The sequence below is a fragment of the Daucus carota genome, chromosome 5 (genome assembly GCF_001625215.2).
Source record: "Daucus carota subsp. sativus chromosome 5, DH1 v3.0, whole genome shotgun sequence".
In the NCBI taxonomy this organism is placed as follows: domain Eukaryota; kingdom Viridiplantae; phylum Streptophyta; class Magnoliopsida; order Apiales; family Apiaceae; genus Daucus; species Daucus carota.
Genome location: NC_030385.2, coordinates 37,380,639 through 37,408,612, shown reverse-complemented (window position 1 = coordinate 37,408,612; position 27,974 = coordinate 37,380,639). Strand labels below are relative to the sequence as shown.

Here is a 27,974-nt window from a genome sequence, read left to right as displayed (position 1 = left end):
CCAAGTTGAAAGTATATATTATGAAGCTCACATGAATTCCCCTATAACCCATCATCTTCATCTTCAAAGTTTGAACTTTGAAGAGATCCAAAACCCAACCAACCCTCCTTGTCTCCCCCTCCACCTCCTATTTGCTTTTTACATATACAAACCAATATAAATACATATATCACCTCTTAGTTGCCCACCATCTTTAAACAAAGATAGAAAGTTAAAGAAACCTCACAAACAAACAATATATATACACACTCTCTCTTCATATCATCCCCAAACTAAAATTTTCTAATCTCTTTAGCTCTCACAAAAGAGAGAGCAAAAACACAAACACACACAATGCATTCCAATCAACAAAGATCCTCATCTATTGTACTCCAAAGAATCAACCCTAACCCTAACCCTACCACCGCCACTAAAGAATATCAACGTCGCAACCCTCTACCATGCACCCACCAAGTCCCCAACTCGGTCGCCGTCTACCACAACCACCAAGTGGGCCCCGACCAGTGTTGCTCCGCCGTGATCCAGCAAATCTCCGCCCCCATCTCCTCCATCTGGTCCCTCGTTCGCCGCTTCGACAACCCACAAGCGTACAAACACTTTGTCAAGAGCTGTCACCTCCTAGTCGGTGACGGTAAAGTAGGCTCACTCCGGCAAGTCCACGTCATCTCCGGCCTCCCGGCCGCGAGTAGCACCGAGAGGCTCGAGATTCTAGACGAGGAACAACACGTGATCAGCTTTAGCGTGGTGGGTGGGGACCATAGACTGGCGAATTATAAATCGGTGACGACGTTACATGAAGCGCCGTCAGGTAATGGAACAGTGGTGGTTGAATCTTACGTTGTTGATATTCCGCCAGGTAATACTAAAGAGGAAACTTGTGTGTTTGTTGATACTATTGTTAAGTGCAATTTTCAGTCACTTACGCAGATCGCCAACAAATTATCAAAGCGAAATTAAACACACGAGATTCGTTTAATAACCTGAGCGATGACAGCATTTGGTTACCCCAGGTTATATTTAACGATCGTTTGGATCACGAGATTTCAATCCGGTCTGAATGAACGGGGATGATGAGATTTTAATATATTTTTGTATCGGTTTGATTGAAATCTCGTGATCCAGGCTGTACCTTAAATATTTCCAAAAGAGCTTTCGACAGCTGATGAGGATTCAGTGCCTAATGTGATGTGCCGGTGTTAATTGTTCATTTGTGATCGGTTGTAGAACCGTGTAACGTAAAGATTTCTTGCGATTGTATAGATGTTGACCGGTTTTTATTTAATGGATGATTAAGTTGCTTTCTTGATGTTTAAGATCATATATTTGTTCAAAGTTCTTCATGTTCAGTGAACTCTCAGTTCATGGGTGCTAGCTTCTGTAAAATAGTGATGAAAGTTTGATTCTTTCATTCTTTGATATCAGTTTTTATCGGAAAATTCAAGCGAACATGCCGGTTAATTATTTGGAGTTGAAATTGGAATGGTAATATTCACTAACAATTGCAAGTCATCTTAATTGCTTAATATATATGCGGTTGATATTACGGGATCTGAATGGGGCAGAAGATCAATGGAAGTTGTGGAGTGTGACAACTTGATAGAGCACGGTGGTTTTATTTATTGCATTAATGAGTACTGCATTTGCATCGGAGCAACTAGCTCAACAGTTTGAAAATTATAAGTGTTTTGTTATAAAATAATGAGTAAATAACAAAGTGATGGCTGATGTTTGCCAAATTTTACAGAATGATGGCTAGACTTTGAAAACTACAGAATGGTGGCTGGAGTTCACTTCCGCCTTTTAAAAAAGTGGCGGCCGTCAAACTCCGTTAATTTCCTCCGTTAACTCCGAAAAAAAATTAAAAAAAAGGGGCAAAAGCGGGTTTCGGGTTAAAAACTCTCAACTGATTATCCCTAAATCAATTGATTATCCCCAAATCCAAAACTCTCAACTTTCTCTTGTTTCTTGGAAACTCTAATGTGCTTACATACATATATCTGAGCTATTCATATCAATTCCAACATTATTAACAGAAATATCAGTTTTGATCATCATGCTTTTGCTCAAGAAGAAAAGGCTGAACAGAGAAAGTAAGTGCTGCATAAATTTCTGAACTAGATTAGCCCGCTTTGAGCTACTTCATAAGTATTTAGGAGAAGCATATTGTCAAGAACATTACAATACTAGTGTACCATTTGTTTTTCATTGCATCTCATTTTGGCAGGAAGGCTAAATATAAATGAAACCCATAATCTGGACACACCGCGCTTGACTTCTCTCTCGGGAGTCTAGAAATCATATGAAAGAAAGGGAAGGAGTCGGGTGTTTTTAAGAGAGAGAAAATGAAATGAGGGAGATGGAGATAGATGGAGGTTGTTTTGGGGTGATTTTCTTTTTTACCCTTTTTTAGTTTTATTTTTTGGAGTTAACGGTGGAAATTAACTGAACTTAACGGCCGCCACCTTTTTAAAAGGCGGAAGTGAACTCCAGACACCATTTTGTAGTTTTCGAAGTCCAGCCACCATTTTGTAAAATTTGACAAATTTCGGCCACCACTTTGTCATTTACTCTAAAATAATATAATAGTAAGTGATTGTCAAAAGCTTAGTCAAGAAGACTCGCAGAGCTTATCAAGTAAGTCTGGCGAAACTTACTAAGGAAGACTCGTACAGCTTATCGAGGAAGACTTACGATACTTACTAAGGAAGACTCGCATAGCTTATCGAGGAAGACTTACGATACTTAGTCGAGAAGATTTGTAATACATAACCTAGAAGTATTGTAAAGCTTAGTCAGGAAGATTCACCAACCAACCTCTATAAATAGGTGGTTCAGTTGAAATGAATTCTATTCTGAAATATTCTGAAATACAACTACTTTCTCTCTACTTCTTCTATCATCTTTATACTTTATATCGTTGTGTATATTACAAGATTTACAACACGTTATCAGCACGAGTCTCTGCCCGAGCTTTGTTTCAATAAAGGTGTGCAAGTTATTATCCAAAATCTATTTCGACGAAGAAGGTACGTTCGAACTATATCTCGTTTTGTTATTAACATCTCCTTTATTATTATAGTTTTTGAGCATGTGTATATTATTGTTTAAAGTTAAAGATTCATGTCGCTTAATTGTAATATATGCACTACAAATTTTATTATGTGACACATGATTAATTATTTGTTCACCAGCATGTTATATTATTATATCATATATTAAACATTTATGTTGAAAATTCAGAATGACGAATCTTGCAAAATTAGAGTTCGTTGCCTTGGATGTCTCTGGAAATAATTATCTATCATGGGTCCTTGATGCGGAATTACACCTTAGTGCTAATGGCCTAAAAGATACTATTGACCCAGAAAAAATCCCAACCGTTGAACAAAATGCGAAAGCAATTATCTTTCTTAGACATCACATCCACGAAGACCTAAAATCTGAATACCTCACTATCAAAAATCCACTCACCCTTTGGAATAATCTTAAAGATAGATTTGATCACCAGAAACTTGTTCACTTGCCATCCGCCCGATATGACTGGATTAATTTGAGGCTACAGGATTTTAAATCTGTAGCTGAATATAATTCAGCTCTTTTCAAGATAAGCTCAAAATTAATTTTATGTGGTGAAAATATTACCAATGCTGAAATGATTGAAAAGACCCTCTCAACCTTTCACCCCAACACTATGATCCTAGCTCAACAATATAGGGAGCGGAATTTTCAGAAATATGGTGAGCTGATATCTCTCCTTCTTGTGGCTGAAAAGAATAATGAGTTGCTATTGAAAAACCATCAGATACGTCCCACAGGCTCTGCCCAGTTACCTGAAGTACACAACACGTCATTCCTGAAGAATGAACGTGGGAAAGGGCATAGAGGAGGACGAGGTTATGGACGAAACCGTGGATGTGGAAATTTCCGTGGTCGGTTTCGCAATCAATATCATTCTGATCACCTGAAGTGGCAACGAGATGGTTACAACTCTGGCCACCAGAAGTGGCAACGTGATGGTTACAACAAGTGCCAACGTGAAGTGCCAAATAAAGGAAAGGCACCCCAAGAAGGAGAGAAACGAGACATATGTCATAGGTGCGGAACTGAGGGACACTGGCAACGTACTTGTCGTACACCCAAACATCTTGTTGATCTCTACGAGTCATTCAAAAAGAATACTGGAAAGAGAGTGGAAACAAACTTTGCTAATTATAATCTAGTTAAGGAACCAGTCAACAAGGCCTCAAATGAAATAGATATTGGTGCTAACCTTTATTATGGTTTAGACGACTAGCCTTCATATGTATTGTCTTACTTTATGTATTTCCTTCATGTACTCGTTTTTATGTATTTGTTTTATGTTGTTATCCTATGTACTCGTTGTGTTTTTAATGAAGATGTTTTATATTTATATATGTATAGAGATGGAAGATACATGCATTGTTGACAGCGCAACCACACACACTATTTTACAGAGTCAGAAATACTTCTCACAATTGACTAAAACCAATTCACATGTCTGGACGGTATCGGGTACATCAAATATAATAGAGGGTTTTGGGGAAGCTAGTTTTATTCTACCAAATAAGACACATATACATATACAAGATGCTCTATACTCTAGCAAGTCAACTAGAAATCTACTGAGTTTTAAAGATATTCGTCTTAATGGGTTTCACGTTGAAACTACTAATGAGAATGAAAAAGAATATCTTCTCATCACCTCAAACACCGTTGACAATAAAAGGGTCTTAGAAAAGTTTCACTCAGTTTCTTCAGGATTATATGTTACAAGAATAAGAGTTATTGAAACCCATAGTGTCAACGTCCCCAAAGTTACAGACCCAAAACTACTTTCCCTCTGGCACGAAAGGCTTGGTCATCCAGGAATATCTATGATGCGCCGTTAGGGGTGGCAAAATCCGACACGACCCGAAGCACGACCCGAAACCGACTCGAAAAAATACGAATTAGGGTCGGGGTTTTTGACTTTCGGGTCGGGTTCGGGTTGGGTAAAAATATACCCGAAAAAATCGGGTCATTTTCGGGTTGACCCGAAATACCCGAACCCGACCTGTTTATTTTAATATTATATATATTATATATTATATATTATATATTATATATTGACATATATATTACATCTTCCAGCCTGCAAAGTGCGATCCGGAGTCAGTAACCCAGCTGTGAGGCCCAATCCATAATTACATCGATTCAAACCCTATTAGGAACCAAGAATAATCATTCCGCCTCTTTCATACTGACGACTCCATTCTGCCTCTTCACAAAAATATAAAATCATCTCCTTCTTCTGATTTTACAAAGCCATATCAATTATACCTCAGCCTAGCTTCATCAAGAGCAACACCACCCATCTCAAAGTGCAGAGCAACTGACCCTGTTGTCGAATCATACGATACCTCCCCATTCGAATAATTGCTCAAAGACTGATTGTTCAAAACAGCTCAAGTAGTGTTACGGTTGGAATTGAAATCATAAGTAGGTGGTGTGGACCATAGGTGGGATCGCAGAGCTCATCATTCATAGCAGAGAGGATTTGAAAGCCAGCTTCTATGGTTTCTTCTGGTTGTTTTTGACCAGACTATTAATTTTTTAATTTTCTAATTTATTTTTATTGTTTTATTCAAATTTTCGGGTCATTTCGGGTCAGTTTCGGGTAATTCAAGTACCTACCAGGTCGGGTTCGTGTCACACTTTTTCAACCCGTTTCGGGTTCGGGTCGGGTTCGGGTTGGGATAAAAAAAAACTAGGTACATCCAACCCGACACGAACCCGACCCATTACCCGAAATTGCCACCCCTATGCGCCGTATTATCGAAAACTCTATAGGACACCCTCTTAAAAATCAAACAGTTATACCTAGAGATGAACTTCCTTGTTCAGCATGTTCTTTAGGAAAACTGATTGTCCGACCATCCCCTGTTAAGCTTCAAACTGAGTCCCCAAAATTCTTAGAAAGAATTCAAGGTGACATTTGTGGGCCTATTCATCCATCTTCTGGCCCATTTAGGTACTTTATGGTTTTAATTGATGCGTCAACTAGATGGTCCCATGTATGTCTACTTGCAACCCGTAATACAGCCTTTGCCAAATTACTTTCCCAAATAATTAAACTGCGAGCTCAATTTCCTGATCATCCCATTAAATCAATCCGACTAGATAATGCTGCTGAATTTACATCTGCTACCTTTAATGATTATTGTATGTCAGTAGGAATCTCAGTCGAACACCCGGTAGCTCACGTACATACACAAAATGGTTTAGCAGAATCCCTAATCAAAAGACTTCAACTTATTGCTCGTCCCTTACTACTAAGAGCGAGGCTACCTATATCTGTTTGGGGTCATGCAATACTTCATGCTGCAAGTATAATTAGGATAAGACCTTCTGTTTATCATAAACAATCCCCTCAAGAATTAGTTCACGGTCAAGTACCCAATATCTCTCATTTAAAAGTTTTTGGTTGTGCTGTATATGTTCCTATATCACCACCACAAAGAACTAAAATGGGACCTCAAAGGAGAATCGGTATATATGTTGGTTTTGATTCCCCGTCTATTATAAGGTATCTGGAACCATTAACTGGTGATGTTTTTACTGCTCGGTATGCTGATTGTCATTTTGATGAATCTATGTTCCCTACATTAGGGGGAGATTGTAAAGCATAATGTAACGTAACTGTAATTACGATAACTCAACACAACAAAAGACAGGAAACAATACATAAGTATTATACAGGAATCTACAGGTTGGAGATTCGATACGAACAGACAAAGACAATCAAGATATCTGAGACGAGCATCCGTCCACTGGAAGAAGTTCATTAACATGTTCAAGCCTCAGTGAAGAATAAAGTTCAATATGTTTCTGCTATCAAGATTGCCTGAAGATCAAGTATCAAAGACCAGAAGATTCCAGTATATTTAATTTGATTATTTATAATCAAATTTATCGAAGCAACATCTAACCCGGAATGACTGATCAAGTATATTATCAAGCAAAGGATTCAAAGAATTATTTCAGTTCGAGTCGTTCGTGAACCAGACCAGTGCACAGGACGTCAGGACGTACGAAAATATTCAATAGATTCGATCAACGAATTAATTGATCAAGTCAATCGAGCTGCTCCAGGATTTATTGCCAAAGGAAATTATTAATTAGATATATATATATATATATATATTAATTGTGAATTATTTGAGTTTAAATAATTCAAGTAATTAACTTAACACAATTAATTGTATATATATGTATATTTAATTCTTACTCAAATGAAAGACTTGTAAAATTGTCCAAGTACATCACAGGGAACTCAGTTGTGCTTAGGCGCAAACTTTGACTTTGAAAAGTCAAAGCTTGCGCTTCGTACATATGCACAAGACTTATGATGTGCTAGAATTTCTAAGTATGATACAAGGGACACAGGGGAACCGCTCTTGAGCGCAACCTTTGACCAAGTCAAAGGTTTCGACTACAAAAGCTCATCTAGCGCAAGTTCACTCAAATTGTTTCTAAGGCATTACAGTGAAGGCTGTTGGAGAGTGAAGCGCAACCTTTGACTTGGTCAAAGGTTGCGACTTCAAATTGGATTTCTAGTGCAAGTTCATGAAGTTCAGAAATCTTCTAAGTCAGGGACACAGTGCATTACTGGCGCCAACTTTGACCAGGCGCCAAGTTTGACTCTCAGTGGTGTGCACATATGCACTTGGCGCAACTTACATATATATGTATATATTTATATATATGTATATGAAAGTGGGGCCACCCATGATTCATTCTGTGTTAGATTTATTTTTGTAAATCTAAGTCGTCCTGGACGAACTCGTTAACCATGGTTAGTTGTTGGAAAGCCTATAAATAGAGCTTTGTGTTTTCATTTGAAAACAACTACACACTTTGTAAGTGCACACACTATACACATTCTCGAGAGTTAAATTAGAAGATCGTATTTATCGAGAGTTTGTAATAGAGTGATTGTAGTCTCTGCAGCCGACACTTGTGTTGGAATTTGTAGCACCCGAGGATTATTTCTAATACAAGAATATTCCCCGACTTGCTGGAGTTATTTATTTACGATTGATTTAACATGGACTGAAATAAGATTATCCGCAATTAAATTAAATCGAAGAAATTGGTACGACGTATTCAACCCCCCCCCCCCTTCTACGTCTGATTGGACCTAACAGAGATAAAGTTTTGCATAAATTGAACTCAGAAATATCGTGGAATGCCTCAGGATTAAATGCTATTGATCCACGTACCAAACAATGTGAATCTGAGGTTCAAAGAATTATACATATGCAAAATATTGCTAATCAAATGCCAGATGCTTTTAATGATTCTAGAAATATTGTGAAATCATATATACCTGCTGTTAATGCTCCGGCCAGGATTGAAATTCCTGGTAATAAATCAATTTCAGAGGAATTGATTGGTGAATCAAAACCACGCCAAAAGCATGGTAGACCTATTGGTGCAAAAGATATTGTACCACGAAAACGGAAATTGATTAGAGTTGCCCCAGAAGAGGCAAAAGTTTTAGAAAATACCCCAGAAGTGGTATTACCTCCTAAAGAGGTTCAAGCCCCTGAAGCGGCTGTAACAAATCCTCCTGAAGAGGAAATTGCCCCAGAAGTGGCACATGCCCCAGAAGTGGCAAATGCTTCCATAGAAGCAAAGGCACCTGAGAATTATGAGATCTCAATGAGTTATGTACATAACGGAAAATTACTGGATCGTGAAAGTACTGAAATTGATGATGTGTATGCTTTTTCCGTGGCATTTAATGTTATTATGAATTCCGATCCTGAACCACAAAGTGTGGAAGAATGTCGACAAAGAGATGATTGGCCAAAATGGAAAATTGCAATCCAGGAAGAATTGCAATCATTGCGCAAGAGAAATGTATTTGGACCTGCAGTCCGAACACCAGATGGTGTAGTTCCAGTTGGGAACAGATGGGTATTTGTACGAAAACGAAATGAGAGAAATGAAATTGTGAGATATAAAGCCCGGCTAGTGGCCCAGGGATTCTCTCAAAGGCCTGGATTTGATTACCAGGAAACATACTCTCCTGTAATGGATGGAGTTACTTTTCGTTTTCTAATAGGTATGGCTTGTATGGAAAAACTGGAAACACGTTTGATGGATGTTGTAACAGCATACCTATATGGATCACTTGATAGTGATATTTATATGAAAATCCCTGAAGGATTAAGAATAGAGGACACTAAGCCTCGTCATTTATATTCTGTTAAATTACAACGATCATTATATGGTTTGAGACAGTCTGGTCGTATGTGGTACAACAGGCTTAGTGAATACCTATTGAATGATGGATATGTCAATAACCAGGTATGTCCTTGTGTTTTCATTAAACGTTCACAAACTGGTTTTGTTATTATTGCTGTATATGTGGATGATTTGAATATTGTTGGTACTTCTGAAGATATTACTAATGCTACTAACTATTTGAAAAATGAGTTTGAAATAAAAGATCTTGGAAAGACAAAATTTTGTTTAGGTATACAAGTGGAACACTTATCCTCAGGCATATTTGTTCATCAATCAAACTACACTGGAAAGATTCTTGATCGATTCTACATGAACAAAGCTCATCCACTAACCACGCCAATGGTTATTCGTTCTCTTGAGGTTGAAAAAGATCCCTTCCGTCCTAGAAAACAGGATGAAGATGCACTCAGACCTGAAATTCCCTACCTTAGTGCAATTGGAGCTCTTATGTATCTTGCGAATAATACGAGACCTGATATTGCGTTTGCTGTGAACCTGTTGGCAAGATTTAGTTCTAACCCAACTAAAAGGCATTGGGATGGGATCAAACATATATTTAGATATTTACGTGGAACAATTGATCTTGGGCTATTCTTCCCCAACAATTCAAGATCACAGCTAGTTGGATATGCAGATGCTGGATACATGTCAGATCCTCACTTTGGGCGATCACAAACAGGTTACCTATTTACATATTGTGGTACTGCTATCTCTTGGAAATCTACAAAGCAGACTATGGCTGCAACTTCATCAAACCACGCAGAGTTACTAGCAATTCATGAAGCAAGTAGAGAATGTATTTGGCTAAGGTCTGTCATTCAACATATTAGAGAATCATGTGGATTATCAAGTATTTCAAACAGCCCTACAGTTTTATTCGAGGACAACTCAGCATGCATTAAACAACTGAAGGAAGGATATATTAAAGGAGACCGAACAAAACACATATTACCAAAGTTCTTCTATACTCATGAGCTTCAAGAAAATGGTGATATTGATGTGCAACAAGTTCGTTCATGCGATAACCTGGCGGATATACTTACAAAGTCATTACCAACATCAACATTTGAGAAGTTACGAAGTAATATGGGTATGCGAAGATTAAGGAGTCTGCTAGATCAGAATGTTAAAATGTGAATGATTTTATTCAGGGGGAGACTGTACTCTTTTTCCTTCGACAAGGTTTTTATCCCACTGGGTTTTTCCTTGCAAGGTTTTAACGAGACAGTCAATCTCTATGATAACTCGCATTTGACAATCAAGGGGGAGTGTTATAAAATAATATAATAGTAAGTGATTGTCAAAAGCTTAGTCAAGAAGACTCGCAGAGCTTATCAAGTAAGTCTGGCGAAACTTACTAAGGAAGACTCGTACAGCTTATCGAGGAAGACTTACGATACTTACTAAGGAAGACTCGCATAGCTTATCGAGGAAGACTTACGATACTTAGTCGAGAAGATTTGTAATACTTAACCTAGAAGTATTGTAAAGCTTAGTCAGGAAGATTCACCAACCAACCTCTATAAATAGGTGGTTCAGTTGAAATGAATTCTATTCTGAAATATTCTGAAATACAACTACTTTCTCTCTACTTCTTCTATCATCTTTATACTTTATATCGTTGTGTATATTACAAGATTTACAACATGTTTGAACTTTTTCACCGATTTTATATAATTTAATTTTGCTAATTAGTGACCTTATGACAATATATAAATAAATAATCTTAATTAGCAAAAAAAAAATCTTGTATATTATTATTATTATTATCATTATTATGTTTTTTAAAGATATTATTATTATATTATTATGTTAATTTATGTTAGTTACCCGCAAATAATAATCAGTGAAAACTGATTATTTAAATATTATCAGAGTTGCACAACTCTTTTTGAGGATTTCCACGGTCAACAATCCTAGTTTTCTTTTTCCACTAATATTAAATATGATAATATTTCTGTAAGTAAAAACAAATAATCTGGTAATTGCATGTAATTTATTTGAATTTTAGAGAACGGTTTAAATTAAAGCACAATATAGTTCTCATGCTTCTAGGACCAATATTGCAGAAAACCGTGCACAAGATTTTAGCTTTTGAGTTTTAACACACCGTTGGCATGTTATATATCTAAATACATGCATGTTTAATGTTATCATAATAAAAAGAGAAAAAAGCAAGAATATACAAACAACCATTCTTTGCAACTTGACAATCTTGTTATGACCAACTTGCAAGCTGTTGCAGCTGTTGTGTTGACAATCACGAATACTCCTTTTCTTTAATTCGCAACTTGCCAAGTTGAGACCTGCAACTTGCATCTTCTACATCGCTATTCTATAAGCTTCGGCTGGCCTGTAATATTATTTTACGTAAGAAACACATCCATCGTTAGACGACAAAGGATATAATAAAGGAAAATAATGCAACTTGAGGAGCCTTCTAGTATTTTATTTTATTTTTTACTTGGTTTTTGCTTTACGGAAATATGGACCAGCTTTATAGCCGGAACGATTACGAACGAGTGGTTATAAAACTCTGATTTGTATTGCAAGTTGCAAGTGGCCTGCTGCTTGAATCGCGTTGTTATTTATCATGTGTGTCTCGACTCTTTTAGAATTCATCCCCCATGCACACCCGGAGCTGGTTGATCCACATTTTTCTCGATGGAGGGTATCAATAATAAAAATTGGTATATTCTGTCGGTTCATCAATTTATGTAGTAATTATAGTATTATATAATATGAACGATTAAACTCGGTGATTTATTTTTCTTATTAAATATAATACAAACATATATTATAGTGAAGATAATATCTATTTATAAAAAAAATACTTAAATATAGATATTTTTCTTATTTAAAAGATACTTAGAATTTATCCTTAATATTTATTTTAAATAAAAAAATTAAATATATTTTTCTAAGTAAATCCTTGCTCAGCGAAAAAAGAATTTACCAACACACATAGCTTTTGTTGCATTAAAGGGAACATTTACTATATAGTCGGTCCCTTCTCCTCCAATTTTCTTCCTTTCAAATTAAATTAATATAATCATTATAGTAATGAATTTGTTAAATTTTTTAGGAAATGATATTTTCATAAAATATAACTTATTTATTATAATTAAATAAAATATAAATTTTAACAGGAGATAAGAAAATTGGAGCCATATTCATGCAACTAATTATGTTTCTCTTTGCGTCATCTTCTGAGAGTCTGTGACAGTAACCGATACTCTCTGCTCAGCTGAATCTTCAAGACGCCAAAGCGGAGGATGCTTCGAGTTAAGACAAGACGGGCTTGCTATAGGCCTATAACTAAAAAAAGAAGTGGGCATGTAAGAGATCAAAAGCCCAGTAAACAAGACTGCATGCTTGGGCTTACATACAAGACTGCAACTACGGACTCTGAATAAAACAATAGCAATACGATGCCAAAACTTCAACGACCAATCTATACTATATTATAATAAGCCAACATGGATATAATTTGTAGTCCAAGGTTTTAGTTATATTTTTTGGTTTGGTACTCTCCTTTTGGTACTACAATTCTACAAATCTGGTCCAAGGTTTTAGTTATATTTTTTGGTTTGGTACTCTCCTTTTGGTACTACAATTCTACAAATCTGGAGTCTATTAGTATTATACTGTTAAACAGTTTCAAATCTTAAAAACACTCATAACAATCTATTATCTATTATCATATAATATTTCATTAAAAAAATTATAATGATGTTATAAATAAAATTATAAATATACAATTTTGAATATCTTCTTTTAACAAGAACCTTCATATAACTCTTTTTAACTTTAACGTGTTCTATCTCAATATAAACATGAACCATTATATAACCTTTTGCAACTCTAATCTTAAAAGTTATTGTTGTCAAAAAACCAAAATTACAAAATTATGTTGAAATTCGATTGATTTACTAAATCTTTCAAAGGTATTACACGATCGGTTATGTTCGGAAAAGATTTAAATTTTCTAATTTTTTTTAATTTTTAAATCTACGTTACTAAATTCGGATTAAATGTACTAAAATCTTGTGTGTGTGTGCGCGTGTATTAGGGTTTGTCCATTTTCAAGTAATCGGGTGAAAATATAATCAGTTGAATAATATAATTTAATTAAAATTCAAACCGTTAATACTAAAATGCTAATAAAATGATGTTAAAATTTAAATTATAAATAATAAATTACTAACTATATACCCGCCCGTGCTTCGCACGGGTTAAAGGCTAGTACTTTGAATATGTTAACCTGCTACAGCCAACTACGTTAACCTAAATTCCTAAATTCAGTGGTGCAGTTCAATTAAACTGGGCAAATGATAGCAACGCCAATAATCAACAACAGGACTCACAGTATTATTCACTGCATAGAATATTCTCAAAAACAACTAAAATAAACCAACTTTGCATCTCAAATTCTCAGTTCACATGAACTTGGAAGAGGTGATCACTTATCATGGTATTAGTATCAAGTATGCTCGCGGAAGACTCAGACGTCATAAGATTTTAAGAGAGAGAGAGAGAGTCCGATATTTTGAATTATTTGTCTGTTGGTCTTGATGTCTATTTTCCGCTCGTACAGCATGTTACTAATAGTTTCTCACTCTAATATATGGCATAGTGAGCATTTATATTTAAGGATGAAGGAGAGATTAGAGCTTTGAACAGTAGCTAAAGCCTCAAATCCTTTTTGTGTTAGTGACAGTGATCCTGTTTCCAAGCAAAATATCTCAAGGTTCTTACTTTTATTTTCTTAAAATCTTTAACAAACACTATCCCACACCCTGAAACACGCACACGTCAAGATCACATCCAACTTAGCTACAATTTAATTACACTTTAACTTTCTTGATTACATAGATTAAGTATCTATCAAACCCTGCGCACCTGATAAGATTCCGGAGTAATATTATTCGAGCTGCTTTGAACACACATGATATTTATTCTTTACTGTATAATCATTAAAAACAGCCATGCGTAAGAACTATAGAATTAGGTGTAAGTTTGCTAACCAAAACCATGAGATATAAATTATATTTAAACACTTTCATTATAGGACTGAACAAGTAACAAAGTAGAAACAAAAAGCTTTGTCAATTCAACAAAGAAGGCCAGACAATGAAAAGCCTAAAGAATTGGATTTTTGGGACATTGGCACACAACAGAGTCAATTCTGTGTTAGGCTTTTCTGTCATGGCCTTGCTCCTTGCTGCAATTTATTTGACTAGGGATGCGACAAATTTAGATGAATATTTGTTAATAGATGAGGAGTCACCCCCACAATGTGATTTATTTTCTGGAAAATGGGTTTTTGATCACAAGTTTGCGCCTTCATATAATGATCAACAATGTTCATTCATGACTGACGACTATGCTTGTCAGAAATTCGGTAGGAATGAGTCTATATATCAGCATTGGAGATGGCAGCCTCATGATTGTGATCTTTCAAGGTACTTCTGCATCTATTTGTATTTGGTTCAGACACTGTACTAGGATTCCATCGACGTGTATCCAAGATTTATGTACCTAGGGAAATATCAGACCAACTAGTGTTGAGCTTATTTTCTTCTACTGTATACTGCCAAGTTTGCGCATTATCATTAGGTATAATAAGGTTTGATTTGCTGCATAGTTCCTGAATTTTGTGTTGTAATGCAAGGTTCAATGCTACGACTCTTTTGGAGAAATTTAGAGGTAAAAGAATAACGTTTGTAGGGGATTCACTGAATAAGAATCAATGGACTTCGCTTCTTTGCTTAATTGAATCATCCATTCCTCCATCAGAGAGATTTGTGCAATGGAATGGCTCCTTAGCCACCTTTAAAACCTCTGTAAGTGAAGCTTTTTATCTTCTTTCCGTAAATTATATCCTGACTGGCCAGATTTTATTACAAACCTTTTCTTGCATTAGATTAATTCCTAATGCAATATAATTTTAGCAATATGATGGGGTATCAATTCAATTCTACTGGGAGCCATTGTTGGTTGAATCGAACTGTGATGATCCAGCAGAGCATCATGTATTGGAAAGAGTTATCAATGTCCACAAAATTGAAAAGCATGCCATGCATTGGAAAGATGCAGACATTCTTATATTTGATTCTTTCATGTGGTGGCTATCTCCGAAGATGACAGTTCTGTAAGCATCTTCCCTCTAGTTTGACTATGATTCTACAAAAATATTTGCTATGATACGAAGTCCGTCTAATATATAGATTGCTTTTTTACTTGCATAATTTGCAAGAAAATATTTCAATGTTTTAACATAAAAGTTTAACAGACAGGGATCATCTCAAAACTCTGAAGAAATTAATAACACAGTGGAGAGAACAGAGAGTTATAAAATGGCTTTAAAGACATGGACGGATTGGTTGAATTTGCACGTGAATCAAACCAAGACACAGTTGTTCTTCATGAGCTTCTCCCCATATCATCACACGTAAGTGAGACAAGATAGAGTTTGATTAACAGAATGTTATAAATATATTTAGTTTCATGAAGGAGTATCCTATACAAATTAAATGTTTAAAATATAAAAATCCGAATATATGCAGAGGTGAAGACTGGGGAAAGAACTCTAACACAAATTGTTACAATGAAACTGAGCCAATTCTGGATGAAGGATTTGTGGGGAGTGGATTAGACAGAGGAATGATTGAAGTAGCTGAAAATGCGGTCCGAGAGCTACAAAGTAAAGGGCTTAAAGTGCAATATGTAAACATAACGAACTTATCAGATAGGCGGAAAGAAGCCCATCCAAGTATATATAGAAAACAGTGGAAGCCTCCAACTGAGAAGGAGTTGGCAAATCCAAGTAGCTATTCAGATTGTGTACACTGGTGTCTTCCAGGAGTACCTGATATCTGGAATCAACTTCTTTATGCATACATATTACAGTATACATAAGAGTTAAGAGTATATACAAAAGACTTCAGAAATTTGAACATTATCTCATGAAAATTCATTTACATTGTTGAACAATATGAAGTTCCACAATCAAATATATAGTTCTTGTTTACACAAATGTGATGTGACTGATGTCAGCTGAATTATTACTGTTGTTGCGCTACAATTGCTGGAGCTAAATGTTTAAACTTTATCAATTTATGTATAAGCAAGTGGAGTAGTAATTAGCATGACGAAGAAGCACAACATCTACTCTTTACATCTTGGTCATGATTCTTGAAGACGATCAAGGACTATATAAATCTTGTGTACTTATATACGTTTAATTGGTTCATGTCGATGACAGATAACTGTTAATAACAATCATCTGTCGAGGACGTGAACCTGTGAACTAACACATGTAAATGCGCATACATAGAGATTTGAGATATCGATCTGCATATGGATAAGTGAACAAATCCAACCTCTAGTATATTATAATAGGAACAGAAGCATCTTAGATCCTATTTGTAAGCAACTTATAATTTGATATAACAGAATTCCATGCCAGGAGTGTGCGCATTAATTAACTTCATTCATGACCTCATGAGTTTCTAATTAACTAGTGTCTGGTTTCCTAATCTTATCAGTACTTTATTTTAGTAGGGTGGATAGAAAGTAATTCACCTAAACCCCCTGTGTTTGGAATTTGTAATAGTAATTGACTTGGTGATTATTTTTGTTAATAATGTAAGCTACTAGCTATATATATACAACACATCATTCTCTCTGAAATTTAAAAAAGAGCCATTTTGTTAATACCATAGAATTAGGTGTGGAGTTGACAAAACAAAACCATTCAAACAACTTTATGTGTTACAAGTAGACTAACCTCATACAAAAGTCCGATTCTTTAGCTCCCCTTCTTTCTCTCTTTCATTTCCCTAACAAGACCAAAACAATTCAAGTGCATGGAAAAACAACAGAAATGGACTTTTGGAACATGGATACAAAGCAAGTTCCATTCTTTATTAGGCATTTCTCTCATGGCCTTGCTCCTCGGTTCTGTTTTTCTGTCAAGAGATTCAACATACCAAGGTGAAGATTTGCAAATAAAAAAGAAGTCGTCTGCACGATGCAATTTGCTATCTGGAAAATGGGTTTATGATCCCAAGTCTTTTCCTCTGTATAGAGAAGAAGAATGTTCATTCATGATTGATGATTATTCTTGTCACAAATATGGGAGAAAAGATTCCAAGTATCAGCACTGGAAGTGGCAGCCTCATGATTGTGATCTTCCCAGGTACCTTTTTGTGCTCAAATTTACACACACATACATATCACGAACAAATGAAAGAACATAGAAATTTACTGAACCTTGTGTCGTTTTTTAAGGTTCAATGGCACAACACTTCTGGAGAAACTAAGAGGAAAAAGAGTCATTTTCGTCGGGGACTCGGTAAACAAGAATCAATGGATATCACTTCTCTGCCTGCTTGAAACATCTGTGCCTGCATCAGAAAGACTCAAACAGTGGCATGGCTCCTTGATGACCTTTAGGTCATCTGTAAGTGAATATTTTACTTATTTATTTATTTATTTACTTTTTTGCATTCTTTAGCTTGATGATTAATGTAAGATTGATCTGAGTGATTGTTAATATGATTCAGGTATATGATGTTTCTATTGATTTTTACTGGGAACCAATGTTAGTCGAGTCGAATTGCGATGATCCAATCGACCATCATGTAATGGAAAGAGTTATCAAAGTCCAGAGAATTGAAAGCCATGCAATACATTGGAAAGATGCAGACATGCTCATCTTCAATTCTTTCATGTGGTGGCTGTCTCCAACAACAACTGTTTTGTAAGTATGTCCCTAGGACCATTATATCAACAAATTTTCAAAATATGTAAGATTGACTAACAAGGAAACTCTGATCAGGTGGGAATCATCCAAAGACTCGCTAGATATATACAAAGAAGTTGGGAGAGCGCGTCGCTATGAAATGGCCTTAAAAACATGGACAGACTGGATGAATTTGCATATCAACCGTACCAAAACAGAGTTGTTCTTCATGAGCCTCTCCCCTTACCATCAAGTGTAAGCTGACTAATTAAGCTGACCTATCTTCTATACATGTCTTAAAAGTTAAAACTGCTAATTTGTTCGGAAATTTTTCAGGGGCAGGGACTGGGGAAAGGGTGAAAATACAAATTGCTACAACGAAACTGAGCCGATACAGGATGAGGGATTTTGGGGGAGTGGATCAGAGCGACCAATGATGGAAGTAGCTGAAAATGCAGTCCAGCAGCTAAAAAACCATGGATTGAAGGTACAATATGTAAATATAACCGAGTTATCGGATAAACGAAGAGAAGGCCATCCCAGCATTTACAGAAAGCACTGGAAGCCCCCAACTGAAGAGGAGTTGGCGAATCCGATTCTATATTCAGACTGTGTACACTGGTGTCTTCCAGGAGTGCCTGATGTTTGGAATCATCTCCTTTATGCATACATTTTAAACTACTTTTGAACATACAAAACGTTCATTAGCTTGTACAATTCCATTTAATTAGTTGTTTACAAAAGATCAAAATCGTTAGCACAAATTATTAACATCATCTTCTGTGTCTCAATGAAAATTTAGAGTAAGGTCCCGTATTTTTTTCGAGTCTCGAGCACTGGATACGACTTTTTTGAATTAGACACATTTAGGTGTAATAATACAATTATCTTTCTACAGAATACCCCATGCATGACCTCAGCTTCCTTGTGTGATATATTGAGTAGTTGAAAGTCCCATATTTCATTGCCTCCCTGAACTAACTGCTGCAGAATACGTAGCATTTTGCTTTCTGTATATTTGTTTATAGAGATAGTTAGTTAGTGAATATAGGTGGTGATGTGATATCCTGAAAACCATTGCGCAGATTGCGCTTCAGTGTTGACTTTGTATTATTAGAACCAGCATAACTGACTGCCAAAAGTTCCTGAATCTTAAGCCCATGTCTCATCTCACTCCAATGCTCCAAATTCACTTGGTCTACTTTCTTTGCTTCGCATGCCTTGAACGTAGTCATTTCTTTGCGCACGGAACAGCTAGAGGCGTGAAAAGTTGTCTTGCCAGAGCCACCTTGGTGGAGCGTGATAACTTGATAATTATTTTTATAATCTTTTTTATCAAGATTTGGAATTATTAGTGCCCGAAATTGTATTTTGTTAATAACAATAATAATTTTGTAACAATCAAATTACAAATTTAAAATATTAAATAAATTACAGTAATTTCGGATTATATATAATATTTTACTTAATAATATACATACATATATTTATGAAGCCACTTGCTCAAATGAGAACTTTCTTAAAATGAGAACCGTGAGAACTTTTTTAATTTATCAAAATCTCATTCATTTGAAGGGCACCGCCAGGAGCACTTTCACAAAAAATGTATATCATTAAGGTATTCACCTAGCTAGCCAAAAAAAATATTCACTGATGACGTGGCAGTGGACTTTTTTTTTGAATTTTTTTTTTTGACTAGCTAGGGAGAGGCTAGTTTTATAAAAAAAATTATATTGGGTACCCACTAGTTTGATGTTTAGATTAGTCAAAATATGACAAAATTAAAGAATTTCTGTTAAAAAGAAGTTCTCATTGGAGTAACCCTTTATTTATCAATATAGGAATGACAAATAATAAAGTCACGAATCAAAAATAACTTTGATTATAAATTTTAAGATAAGACCCTTCTTCCTTTTCTTTTTTAAGACCAAATTCTCAACATTGATATTCATTGGTTGAGCTCAAAATAATCACTGGATTCATTGAATAACTTTTTAGTATATTCTATCGTCGAGATCTCACATTTCTCGGTTGAGCTAAGCCAAAAACAATCGCAAAATTTATTAATCTAACTTTTTATTAATACATTATTTTATCGAGACATGATCCAATGATATATAGGATCATGTATTAAAAATAAATTTGATATTACAAATTTCACTAAAAGACCCTTTGGACTGGCATGGATCGGACCGGTTTGATTTTAAAAAAGAAAAATTAAAATGATTTCATTAATATTTAATTAAAAATACAGAAACATAGATAAGAGTAATTTTATATTATAAGAATTTGTTATTTAAAATAAAAATTGATTTAATGAAAAAATTGTACGTGGTTAAATTCTTTTTTTTTGACAGAAAATGCACTTGCCCGTAATGAGATACACCAATACTCCGAAAAGTTTCCTTCGTTCAAAAAGCTTATTATCTAACCGAAAGACATGAAAATGTCTCCGGAAGTTTAGACAATAACATTTAATGTCCGAAAAGAAAAATATCCCAACTTGTAAGACCACGTTACCTGAAAAAAAATACAATCCAATTAATAAAAGAAAATAATAATAATAAATTTAATTATTAAAATCAGTATAGTTCTCAAAAGAAGATGAACCAAAAATAATTTATCAAAAAAAGAAGATAAATAAAAAAAATAGAAAAAAGTATATCTAACCAAAGGGAGACCCTTTGGCTAGATATAAAACAAACTAAATAATTACTAAGAATATAGAATTAATAATATAAGCAATATAATATAAAACATCTTCAAGAATATATCTAAAATTTTAAGAAACAAATTACATATGATAAACAAGCCAACAAAATGACACCAAATTGCCTTATACAAGGCCAAATATATACGCCATCAATCATGGCCACCCATAAATGGTACAGATAAAATTCATTAATCAACATTAAACATGATTAAAACATTTAGAACATATTTATAAGCAATTACTCGAGAAACAAAAAAACATTCAAAATGTGCAAGAATCAAGTGAGTCAACTTCTCTAAACAAAGTTGACAAGAAATTGACCCATTAAATCATCATTTACTACTATTAAAGCCAATTCAATAGTTGACAAAAACTTACCAATTCAACAAAAAAATCTTAAATCATGCAAGAAAATTATTCAAGAATATTTATATTCACAATCACACTAATTGAAAGCAACATCTCATCATCACCGACATTGTACCAACCTAATCTCCTCGTTGTCACTTCGCAATAACGATATACAAAACTCTAATCCCTCCAACCTCAGAAACACAATTGCAAGTAAAACTTGTGACAGAACATATTATGAACATAATATACAAATAAGTTTGACTACATCTCACCAACTTTCTTATCTTCTTGATAAATCTAAAAAGACAAAACTAAGACATAAAACAACACCTACAATGATTGATTATCGAGCATAAAATAAAATTAAGAGGTAATTGCATATCGCACCCCCTAACTATCGTTCAAAAACGATATTGTACCCATACTTTGAGAAACTCAACTCGCACCCCTTATTTTTACAGTTCAAGCCCGAGATGCACCCCTCTGCCGTTAACTCCGTTAAGTCATTATACAAGTAATTGCAAATCGGACCCCCTAACTTACGTTCAAAAATGATATTGTGCCCATACTTTTGGAAACTCAAATCGCACCACCTATTTTTACATTTCAAGAACGATACGCACCCCCCCCCCCCCCCGGTTAACTTCCAATTAAAATACTTCATCCGTCTCAATTTACATGTCCTTTTGTTTTTCGAGGAGTCAATTTGACTAATTTTTGACCAACTATTAGAAAATATTTATTTATTATTTTAGGTAATAGAAAGTTATATATTAAAATAGACTAAATTTACCTAAAATATACACTTACACTATTTTAAATATAAACAATAAATATTATGTGATATTAATTATAAATAATACTTAAATTTATATATTTTAAGGGGTGCGATATGCAATTACCTCTATATTTTATTCAATATATAAATTTATGTATTATTTATAATAAATATCACATAATATTTATTTATATATATAAAATAGTGTGTATTTTAAGTACTTAATATCACATAATATTTATCTATATCTATTTTAAAATCATTTGATATGTAAAATCATTTTGACTTGGGGATAGCTTAATTAAACAAAAATTTAAAAAAAATATCATCAAAAAGTAAATCCAGTCTATTTTAATATTTAACCTTCTATTTTCTAAAATAATAAATAAATATTTTCTCATAGTTGGTCAAAAATTAGTCAATTTGACTCCTCGAACAGCAAAAAGGACATGTAAATTGAGACGGAGGGAGTATTTTAACGGAATTTAACGGAAGTTAACGGAATTTAACGGAGGGGTGCATATCGTTATTGAAATGTAAAGATAAGGGGTGCGAGTTGAGTTTTTCAAAGTATAGGTACAATATCGTTTTTGAACGATAGTTAGGGGGTGCGATATGCAATTACCTCTAAAATTAATGAGACAATCCGTAAATTTACATCAATACTTTTAAAAACACACAATATTGAAATACTAAGAAAAATAGACACATAAACATGTAAGTTAAGAACCGGAGAGAGTACACCTTTTGTTTTGAATGTCGAAATCTTTATACGTAAAAAAGCCATAGCCGTATAATCAGAGGATGTGCGTATCATGGTCGTTGGAGAAGAAGCATAGAAAAACCCCGAATCAGAATAAAATACGTCAACTGAAAGATCAGTGACCTGACTCGTTCGAGCGGTAGAGCGGTGAAAGACCGGAGGTAGAGCTTGGCGGCGGTGACGACGGATGAGCCGGCAACGAATAAATATGATTTGTAAGAGTTAAATTGAAAAATAAAGCCGAGGGAGTAAGGATACACATGATGCATCTTGTACGTGGTTAAATTCTGTTTTGCAAAAAAATCGATATCAATCATCAATCAATATACTTATATAAAGAAGAAGCGAGGGGCGTGTAGATGGCGCATCTCACATCGTTCCGTTCTATTTTTCTAATTTTCTGGAATTTTTGGATGAAAAATATCAAAAATTAGAACTACCTTTTATAGTTTCGGGTATATTAGAAGCAAGTTTCAGAATCTGATTTTGTTTCAGATTATTTATGGAATATAGTAACTTGAAAGTTTTAATCTGATTTTGTTTCAGATTATTTAATTATGGGAAAGATTAGCACACAAGTCTTTCTGCACATATAAATACCCTTATAGATCGCAGGGTTTTTGATCATCTAAACACAACCTCCTCTCTTTCAATACCACAACTTTGTCTCTCTGCAACGATGAGTGAAGGCTGTATATATAGTATTAAAAAAATAAGGGTTGTTGCAAGCAAAGGTAGTTATAGACCATTATGTGGGAGTCGACAAATCCAAACACGAGAAAAGAATATAGTCTTGATAGATGATATCAATAAATTAACTATTAGTGATGTATATTTGTTGGTTATGCTTTTATAATATTTGTTTTGTTCATCGGACATGTTTGTTGTTGTTAATTTTTATATGATTTACTTTGTATAATATAGTCTTGACATGATATTGATGGATGATATCAATAAATTACTTATGCATAATCTGTTTGCTCCGTTCAAGCAACTTTTAAGTAAGGTTGTTTATATAATATTAAAAAATAAAGATTGTTACAAGCAAGGGTGGTTATAGACCGCTATCTCATTTAAGTTGGATGTTTTTGTGCACAGTCAATCTAAAAAAATTGGAGGAATGTGACAATGTATGAACATGATTACTTTTATAAAAAAAACACAAATAAAATTAAGATTCGTCGTGTTTTAAATTGTTAATTACGTGTATAAATTTATTTTCATTTTATCACCATGAATTATAGTCCAATTTTACAATTTAAAAATATTAGTATTGGTATTATATCAAGATTTTTATAATATAAAATTTATTTTATTTTACAAATATTAATTTTAAAACATTAATATACATTTTATAGACAGCCAAAAAATTATTTTATTCAACAAATATTAATATTGAATCATTATTTATTTTACAAATATTAATATTGAATTATTAATATAATTTTTATAGATCGCCGCAACGCGCGGCTTCTTAACTAGTAACACATCAAATTAGGTGAACGAGCCTCTTTGATTTCTCTGCTAACAGTCTCTGCTAACAGCCGAGTTAGCAAGATCTTTCCCGACTCTTTCTAGGATTTGAAAATTCCAAATTCATGACATACAAATGACAAGACACATATCCAGAAAAATATGAAATATTCCGCTAATTATACATCGTAAAATCTCAATTTTTATTGTCAGTCCGAACCTCAATTTTATTTAAAAAAAATTATCTTAGGCAGATCTCCTTGTAATATAAAATATTTTTGGTAAAAATGCAGCATTTCTGCTTTCAGATCGTCAATCGGCAAAGATACCTTAACATGTTCAAGATCTGTCTCAGTAATACATATAAACTGATATAAAATCATAAATTAATCTGAGTACTCGAGAAACTAATAATGTGATCCCATCCAAACAAAATTGAGTTTACAAAAATTAAAACTAATCCTGCTGCATCTGACAAGCTTCTTATGCAACCTAATTTTCTGCACTATTCAACTATTTTCTGACATTTCAAGTTGAAACGGTATCTTACGGTCTTTGTCGGGTCAACGCTAAAACCTCACGGGGTAAATGAAAACCTATGATAATAGTAGATACAAAGTGGCCTACACATAAAATTATCATTTTAAGAATGATGCAGAAATGGCAGAAGAAGAAAGCCCAGTTCCCTGTTTTAGCTTTTGTGTTTCTGATCTTCATTTTGTGCTCAATCTTCTATAATGAGCGTTACATCCACCAAATCCATCAGGAGAACTCGAATAATAATCATCAGATAACTAATCTTGTTGATGCTTATGATAATAACCCCTTTAATCATTTCAATCATACCCTTGATGAGCTTCCTCCAGGTCAGTTTACTTCTCATTGTATACATACTTGTTTAATGTTTTTGCTTCTGATTTGATTATTTATGTTTGTTGGTTTTTGCTTTAAGTTGAAATTTTTATAGGCTATTCTGTTAATTAAGAAAGTTATTATTTGTTGCCTTTTGGGGGGTTATTGTAGTGGCTTTGGATAGATCTAGCAAGTGTGAATCAACTGTGAAATATAGTGGACAGGAAGCTAAATGGGCTGTGGGGAAGCAGGAGGTGACTGGGAGGAGGGAGAGTTTGGAGAGGTGTGATGTTTTTTCTGGCAAGTGGGTTTTCGACAATTCGACATATCCACTCTATAATGAGTCTGATTGTCCTTACATGTCTGACCAATTGGCTTGTCACAAGCATGGAAGGCCTGATTTTGATTACCATTACTGGAGATGGCAACCCTATGGCTGCGATTTGAAGAGGTACTTCTGTTTTTAGCTGCAAATTTATGAAGTTATTCAGTCAGTGCGTGCACGTGTGGGTTATGTAATAAGTATGTATTAAGTTTCCGACGCTGCTAAAACCTTATTGATCTTGGTCCATATTATCATTTTCTGAGAATCGGGTGGGAGGGTTCTAAGGGGAGACTCTAGTATACCCCCTCCAATCTGATGTTAAGATACAGTTAAATGTATGTCACGGAAGTATGTTTCTAAGTTAATTACTATATTGACTTGGTAAGGATGTTTAATTAGGTAATTATTCATTTTGAAGTAATTATGGAAACAATCAACAACTTAAAATATTCGTTTTATAGATGGAATGCGACTGAACTATGGGAGAAGCTTCGCGGGAAGAGACTTATGTTTGTGGGGGATTCGCTAAATAGAGGACAATGGATATCAATGTTATGTTTGTTGCAGTCTGTAATTCCTGCCAACAAAAGGTCAATAACTCCCCAAGCTCACCTTACCACTTTTAGAGCAGAGGTTACATTCATCTCTATTGTGTGTTTTTTTTGTATTACTTTCTCGGACTGATTATACAATATCCGTGTTTAGCACAATATTGGATTTCTCTAAATGTAAGCATTTTGTATGTTTAGGAGTATAATGCAACCGTGGAATTTCTTTGGGCCCCTTTGCTTGTTGAATCCAATTCTGATGATCCTGTAGATCACAGATTAGATGAACGAATAATGTGTCCAGACTCACTCCTCAGGCACTCATCTGAATGGAAAAATGCTGATATACTTATTTTCAATTCGTACCTGTGGTGGAGACAGGGTCCTGTTAAGCTGCTGTTAGTATGAACTAATTAGTTTTTGTCTCCATTTTGAATTAAAGAGAATAGTTTTCAGGAGAAATGATCTACTTGTAGCTCATAGTCTCACAGCCAATTGTTTTTCGCAGATGGAGTACAGAAAGAAATGGTGTTTGCCAAGAGATAGATGAGCTAAGAGGCATGAACTTGGCCATGGAGGCTTGGGCAGAATGGATAGATTCTAATGTTGACCCCCTTGAAAAGAAGGTCTTCTTTGTTACCATGTCGCCAACACATCAATTGTGAGTAGTATTACCCTATATTCAAATTCTGATATTTTAATTGTATCTGCATAAATTTTCTAAAGCTAGTTTCAACTTACATTTGATAGATCTCTTGTCCTCTCAGACCTCAGTTACAGCTCTGCTAATGAAGTTAAGTTATATGGCTAATTTGTGGTAATTTGTGTCTTATTACCGGGTAAACCTAATTTCAGCCAGCTTTCACATAACTTATTCCTAATAAAGAAGGAACGGAAACTCAATGTGGTTGATTGCTCCTTTTATGTAATCTTTGAGGGAAATGTGTAATATACCTCTTTGTTGAGTGTTAAAATTTTTCATCAAATCTAAATACTCCCTCCGTCCCTTTTTGCCTTTTTAGCTGTCACTTTGGTGTTTTGCAAGTAATTTAAGATGGCTAAAAAGAAATTTTTACTCATTAATTTTTAAAATTTTCTTTTTTTTTCAAATAAAAATATAAACTATAAACTTTAATTTAGGAAAAGAAGATTTTAAAATAGTGGGTGGAAGTATCTCTTTTAGCAACCTTAACTTACGTGCAAAAAGTCAAAGTGACAATTAAAAATGGATGGAGGGAGTACAATTTGTGCATTGTATCGCTACAGTATCTGCAACTGTTAATCTTAGCTAAAGATATCAAATATATATAGGCTCCTACAATGAAGTTTAAATTTATCAGTGGACTATACTTTGTTCAATAAAGTTTTCCTGATTAAACTTCTTCTCGTAATCAGCTCAAGTTGTTTTTCTGTTGTCTGTCTTGAGTTTATGTGGCATTTGTTGTTTAAAAATACAGGAGAGAAGAATGGGAGCCGCAAGGCAAAGGAAACTGTTATAATCAGAGAACCCCAATCGACAACACGAGCTACTGGGGAAGTGGTTCAGACCTGCCCACAATGCAGATGGTGGACAAGGTATTGAACAGATTGGGCTCAAAGGTCTCTGTTCTTAACATCACTCAGCTGTCAGAGTATAGAAAAGATGGTCACCCTTCCATTTATCGAAAGTTTTGGGAGCCACGGACGCCTGAACAGTTGGCAAACCCTTCAAGTTACTCTGACTGCATACACTGGTGCCTACCAGGTGTGCCTGATGTATGGAATGAATTACTATTCCAATTTCTGTAGAAGCCAAGATTTTTGTTGTAAACAAAAAGAAACTAGTTCAGATATCACGGAGTAGAGAAAGTTGCAGTCGGAGCTCTGAGGTCAGTCATTAAAAATTTCCGGGAAAGTTCCAATATCTAAACTGAATTCGGATCCCAATCTCATAATTTTGTTTGCTTTAGTTTCCGTTTTCCTGTAATACAGGATACGAAACTGAGGGTATCCTACACCAGCATTGCAATGATCCCAGATTCATTGTTTTCAAGTAGTAATATGTCACATAGTTGTACATTTGCTCTCAGTAGAAATTTCAACGCATATTTCACTTGCCTTGGAA

At 34.7% G+C, this 27,974-nt stretch overlaps 5 protein-coding genes across 6 annotated transcripts; all 5 read left to right on the top strand.

Annotated features, from left to right (window-relative positions):
• The first annotated feature begins 25 nt into the window (after positions 1-25).
• Positions 26-1,306, top strand: LOC108223855 (abscisic acid receptor PYL4). Its single transcript, XM_017398296.2, has one exon. The coding sequence runs from the start codon at positions 334-336 to the stop codon at positions 955-957; it is 624 nt and encodes a 207-aa protein (XP_017253785.1). The 5' UTR covers positions 26-333; the 3' UTR covers positions 958-1,306.
• A 1,538-nt stretch (positions 1,307-2,844) lies between these two features.
• Positions 2,845-5,106, top strand: LOC108223854 (uncharacterized). Its single transcript, XM_017398295.2, has 2 exons — positions 2,845-3,026; positions 3,241-5,106. Exon 2 carries the CDS (start codon positions 3,242-3,244, stop codon positions 4,292-4,294), a length of 1,053 nt encoding a protein of 350 aa, XP_017253784.2. The 5' UTR covers positions 2,845-3,026; position 3,241; the 3' UTR covers positions 4,295-5,106.
• An 8,090-nt stretch (positions 5,107-13,196) lies between these two features.
• LOC108221704 (protein trichome birefringence-like 34) lies at positions 13,197-16,423 on the top strand. The gene is made up of 5 exons (XM_017395566.2): positions 13,197-14,780; positions 14,990-15,161; positions 15,270-15,469; positions 15,611-15,769; positions 15,885-16,423. The coding sequence occupies exons 1-5, from the start codon at positions 14,449-14,451 to the stop codon at positions 16,234-16,236; spliced, it is 1,215 nt and encodes a 404-aa protein (XP_017251055.1). The 5' UTR covers positions 13,197-14,448; the 3' UTR covers positions 16,237-16,423.
• A 600-nt stretch (positions 16,424-17,023) lies between these two features.
• Positions 17,024-18,890, top strand: LOC108221921 (protein trichome birefringence-like 34). Its single transcript, XM_017395777.2, has 5 exons — positions 17,024-17,518; positions 17,611-17,782; positions 17,886-18,082; positions 18,161-18,319; positions 18,401-18,890. Exons 1-5 carry the CDS (start codon positions 17,187-17,189, stop codon positions 18,750-18,752), a joined length of 1,212 nt encoding a protein of 403 aa, XP_017251266.1. The 5' UTR covers positions 17,024-17,186; the 3' UTR covers positions 18,753-18,890.
• Positions 18,891-24,550: 5,660 nt separating this feature from the next.
• On the top strand, positions 24,551-27,974 carry LOC108219912 (protein trichome birefringence-like 35). 2 transcript variants are annotated; one of them, XM_017393508.2, is made up of 6 exons: positions 24,551-25,011; positions 25,169-25,448; positions 25,784-25,955; positions 26,072-26,268; positions 26,379-26,531; positions 26,621-27,307. In XM_017393508.2, the coding sequence occupies exons 1-6, from the start codon at positions 24,744-24,746 to the stop codon at positions 26,679-26,681; spliced, it is 1,131 nt and encodes a 376-aa protein (XP_017248997.1). In that variant the 5' UTR covers positions 24,551-24,743; the 3' UTR covers positions 26,682-27,307. The 2 variants fall into 2 exon arrangements, with proteins under 2 accessions (XP_017248997.1, XP_017248996.1); XM_017393507.2 differs by lacking the exon at positions 26,621-27,307 and adding an exon at positions 27,328-27,974 and having other exon boundaries at positions 24,554-25,011.

Excerpts from the sequence above, each read along its gene's own strand:
- LOC108223855 (XM_017398296.2), top strand. The coding sequence starts at position 334 with ATGCATTCCAATCAACAAAGATCCTCATCTATTGTACTCCAAAGAATC.
- LOC108221921 (XM_017395777.2), top strand. The coding sequence starts at position 17,187 with ATGGAAAAACAACAGAAATGGACTTTTGGAACATGGATACAAAGCAAG. Across the intron at positions 17,783-17,885 it reads TGATGACCTTTAGGTCATCT|GTATATGATGTTTCTATTGA; the intron begins GTAAGTGAATAT and ends AATATGATTCAG. Across the intron at positions 18,083-18,160 it reads TCTCCAACAACAACTGTTTT|GTGGGAATCATCCAAAGACT; the intron begins GTAAGTATGTCC and ends AACTCTGATCAG.
- LOC108221704 (XM_017395566.2), top strand. The coding sequence starts at position 14,449 with ATGAAAAGCCTAAAGAATTGGATTTTTGGGACATTGGCACACAACAGA. Across the intron at positions 14,781-14,989 it reads CATGATTGTGATCTTTCAAG|GTTCAATGCTACGACTCTTT; the intron begins GTACTTCTGCAT and ends TTGTAATGCAAG. Across the intron at positions 15,770-15,884 it reads TTCTCCCCATATCATCACAC|AGGTGAAGACTGGGGAAAGA; the intron begins GTAAGTGAGACA and ends GAATATATGCAG.
- LOC108219912 (XM_017393507.2), top strand. The coding sequence starts at position 24,744 with ATGATAATAGTAGATACAAAGTGGCCTACACATAAAATTATCATTTTA. Across the intron at positions 26,269-26,378 it reads CAGGGTCCTGTTAAGCTGCT|ATGGAGTACAGAAAGAAATG; the intron begins GTTAGTATGAAC and ends TGTTTTTCGCAG. Across the intron at positions 26,532-27,327 it reads ATGTCGCCAACACATCAATT|GAGAGAAGAATGGGAGCCGC; the intron begins GTGAGTAGTATT and ends TTAAAAATACAG.
- LOC108223854 (XM_017398295.2), top strand. The coding sequence starts at position 3,242 with ATGACGAATCTTGCAAAATTAGAGTTCGTTGCCTTGGATGTCTCTGGA.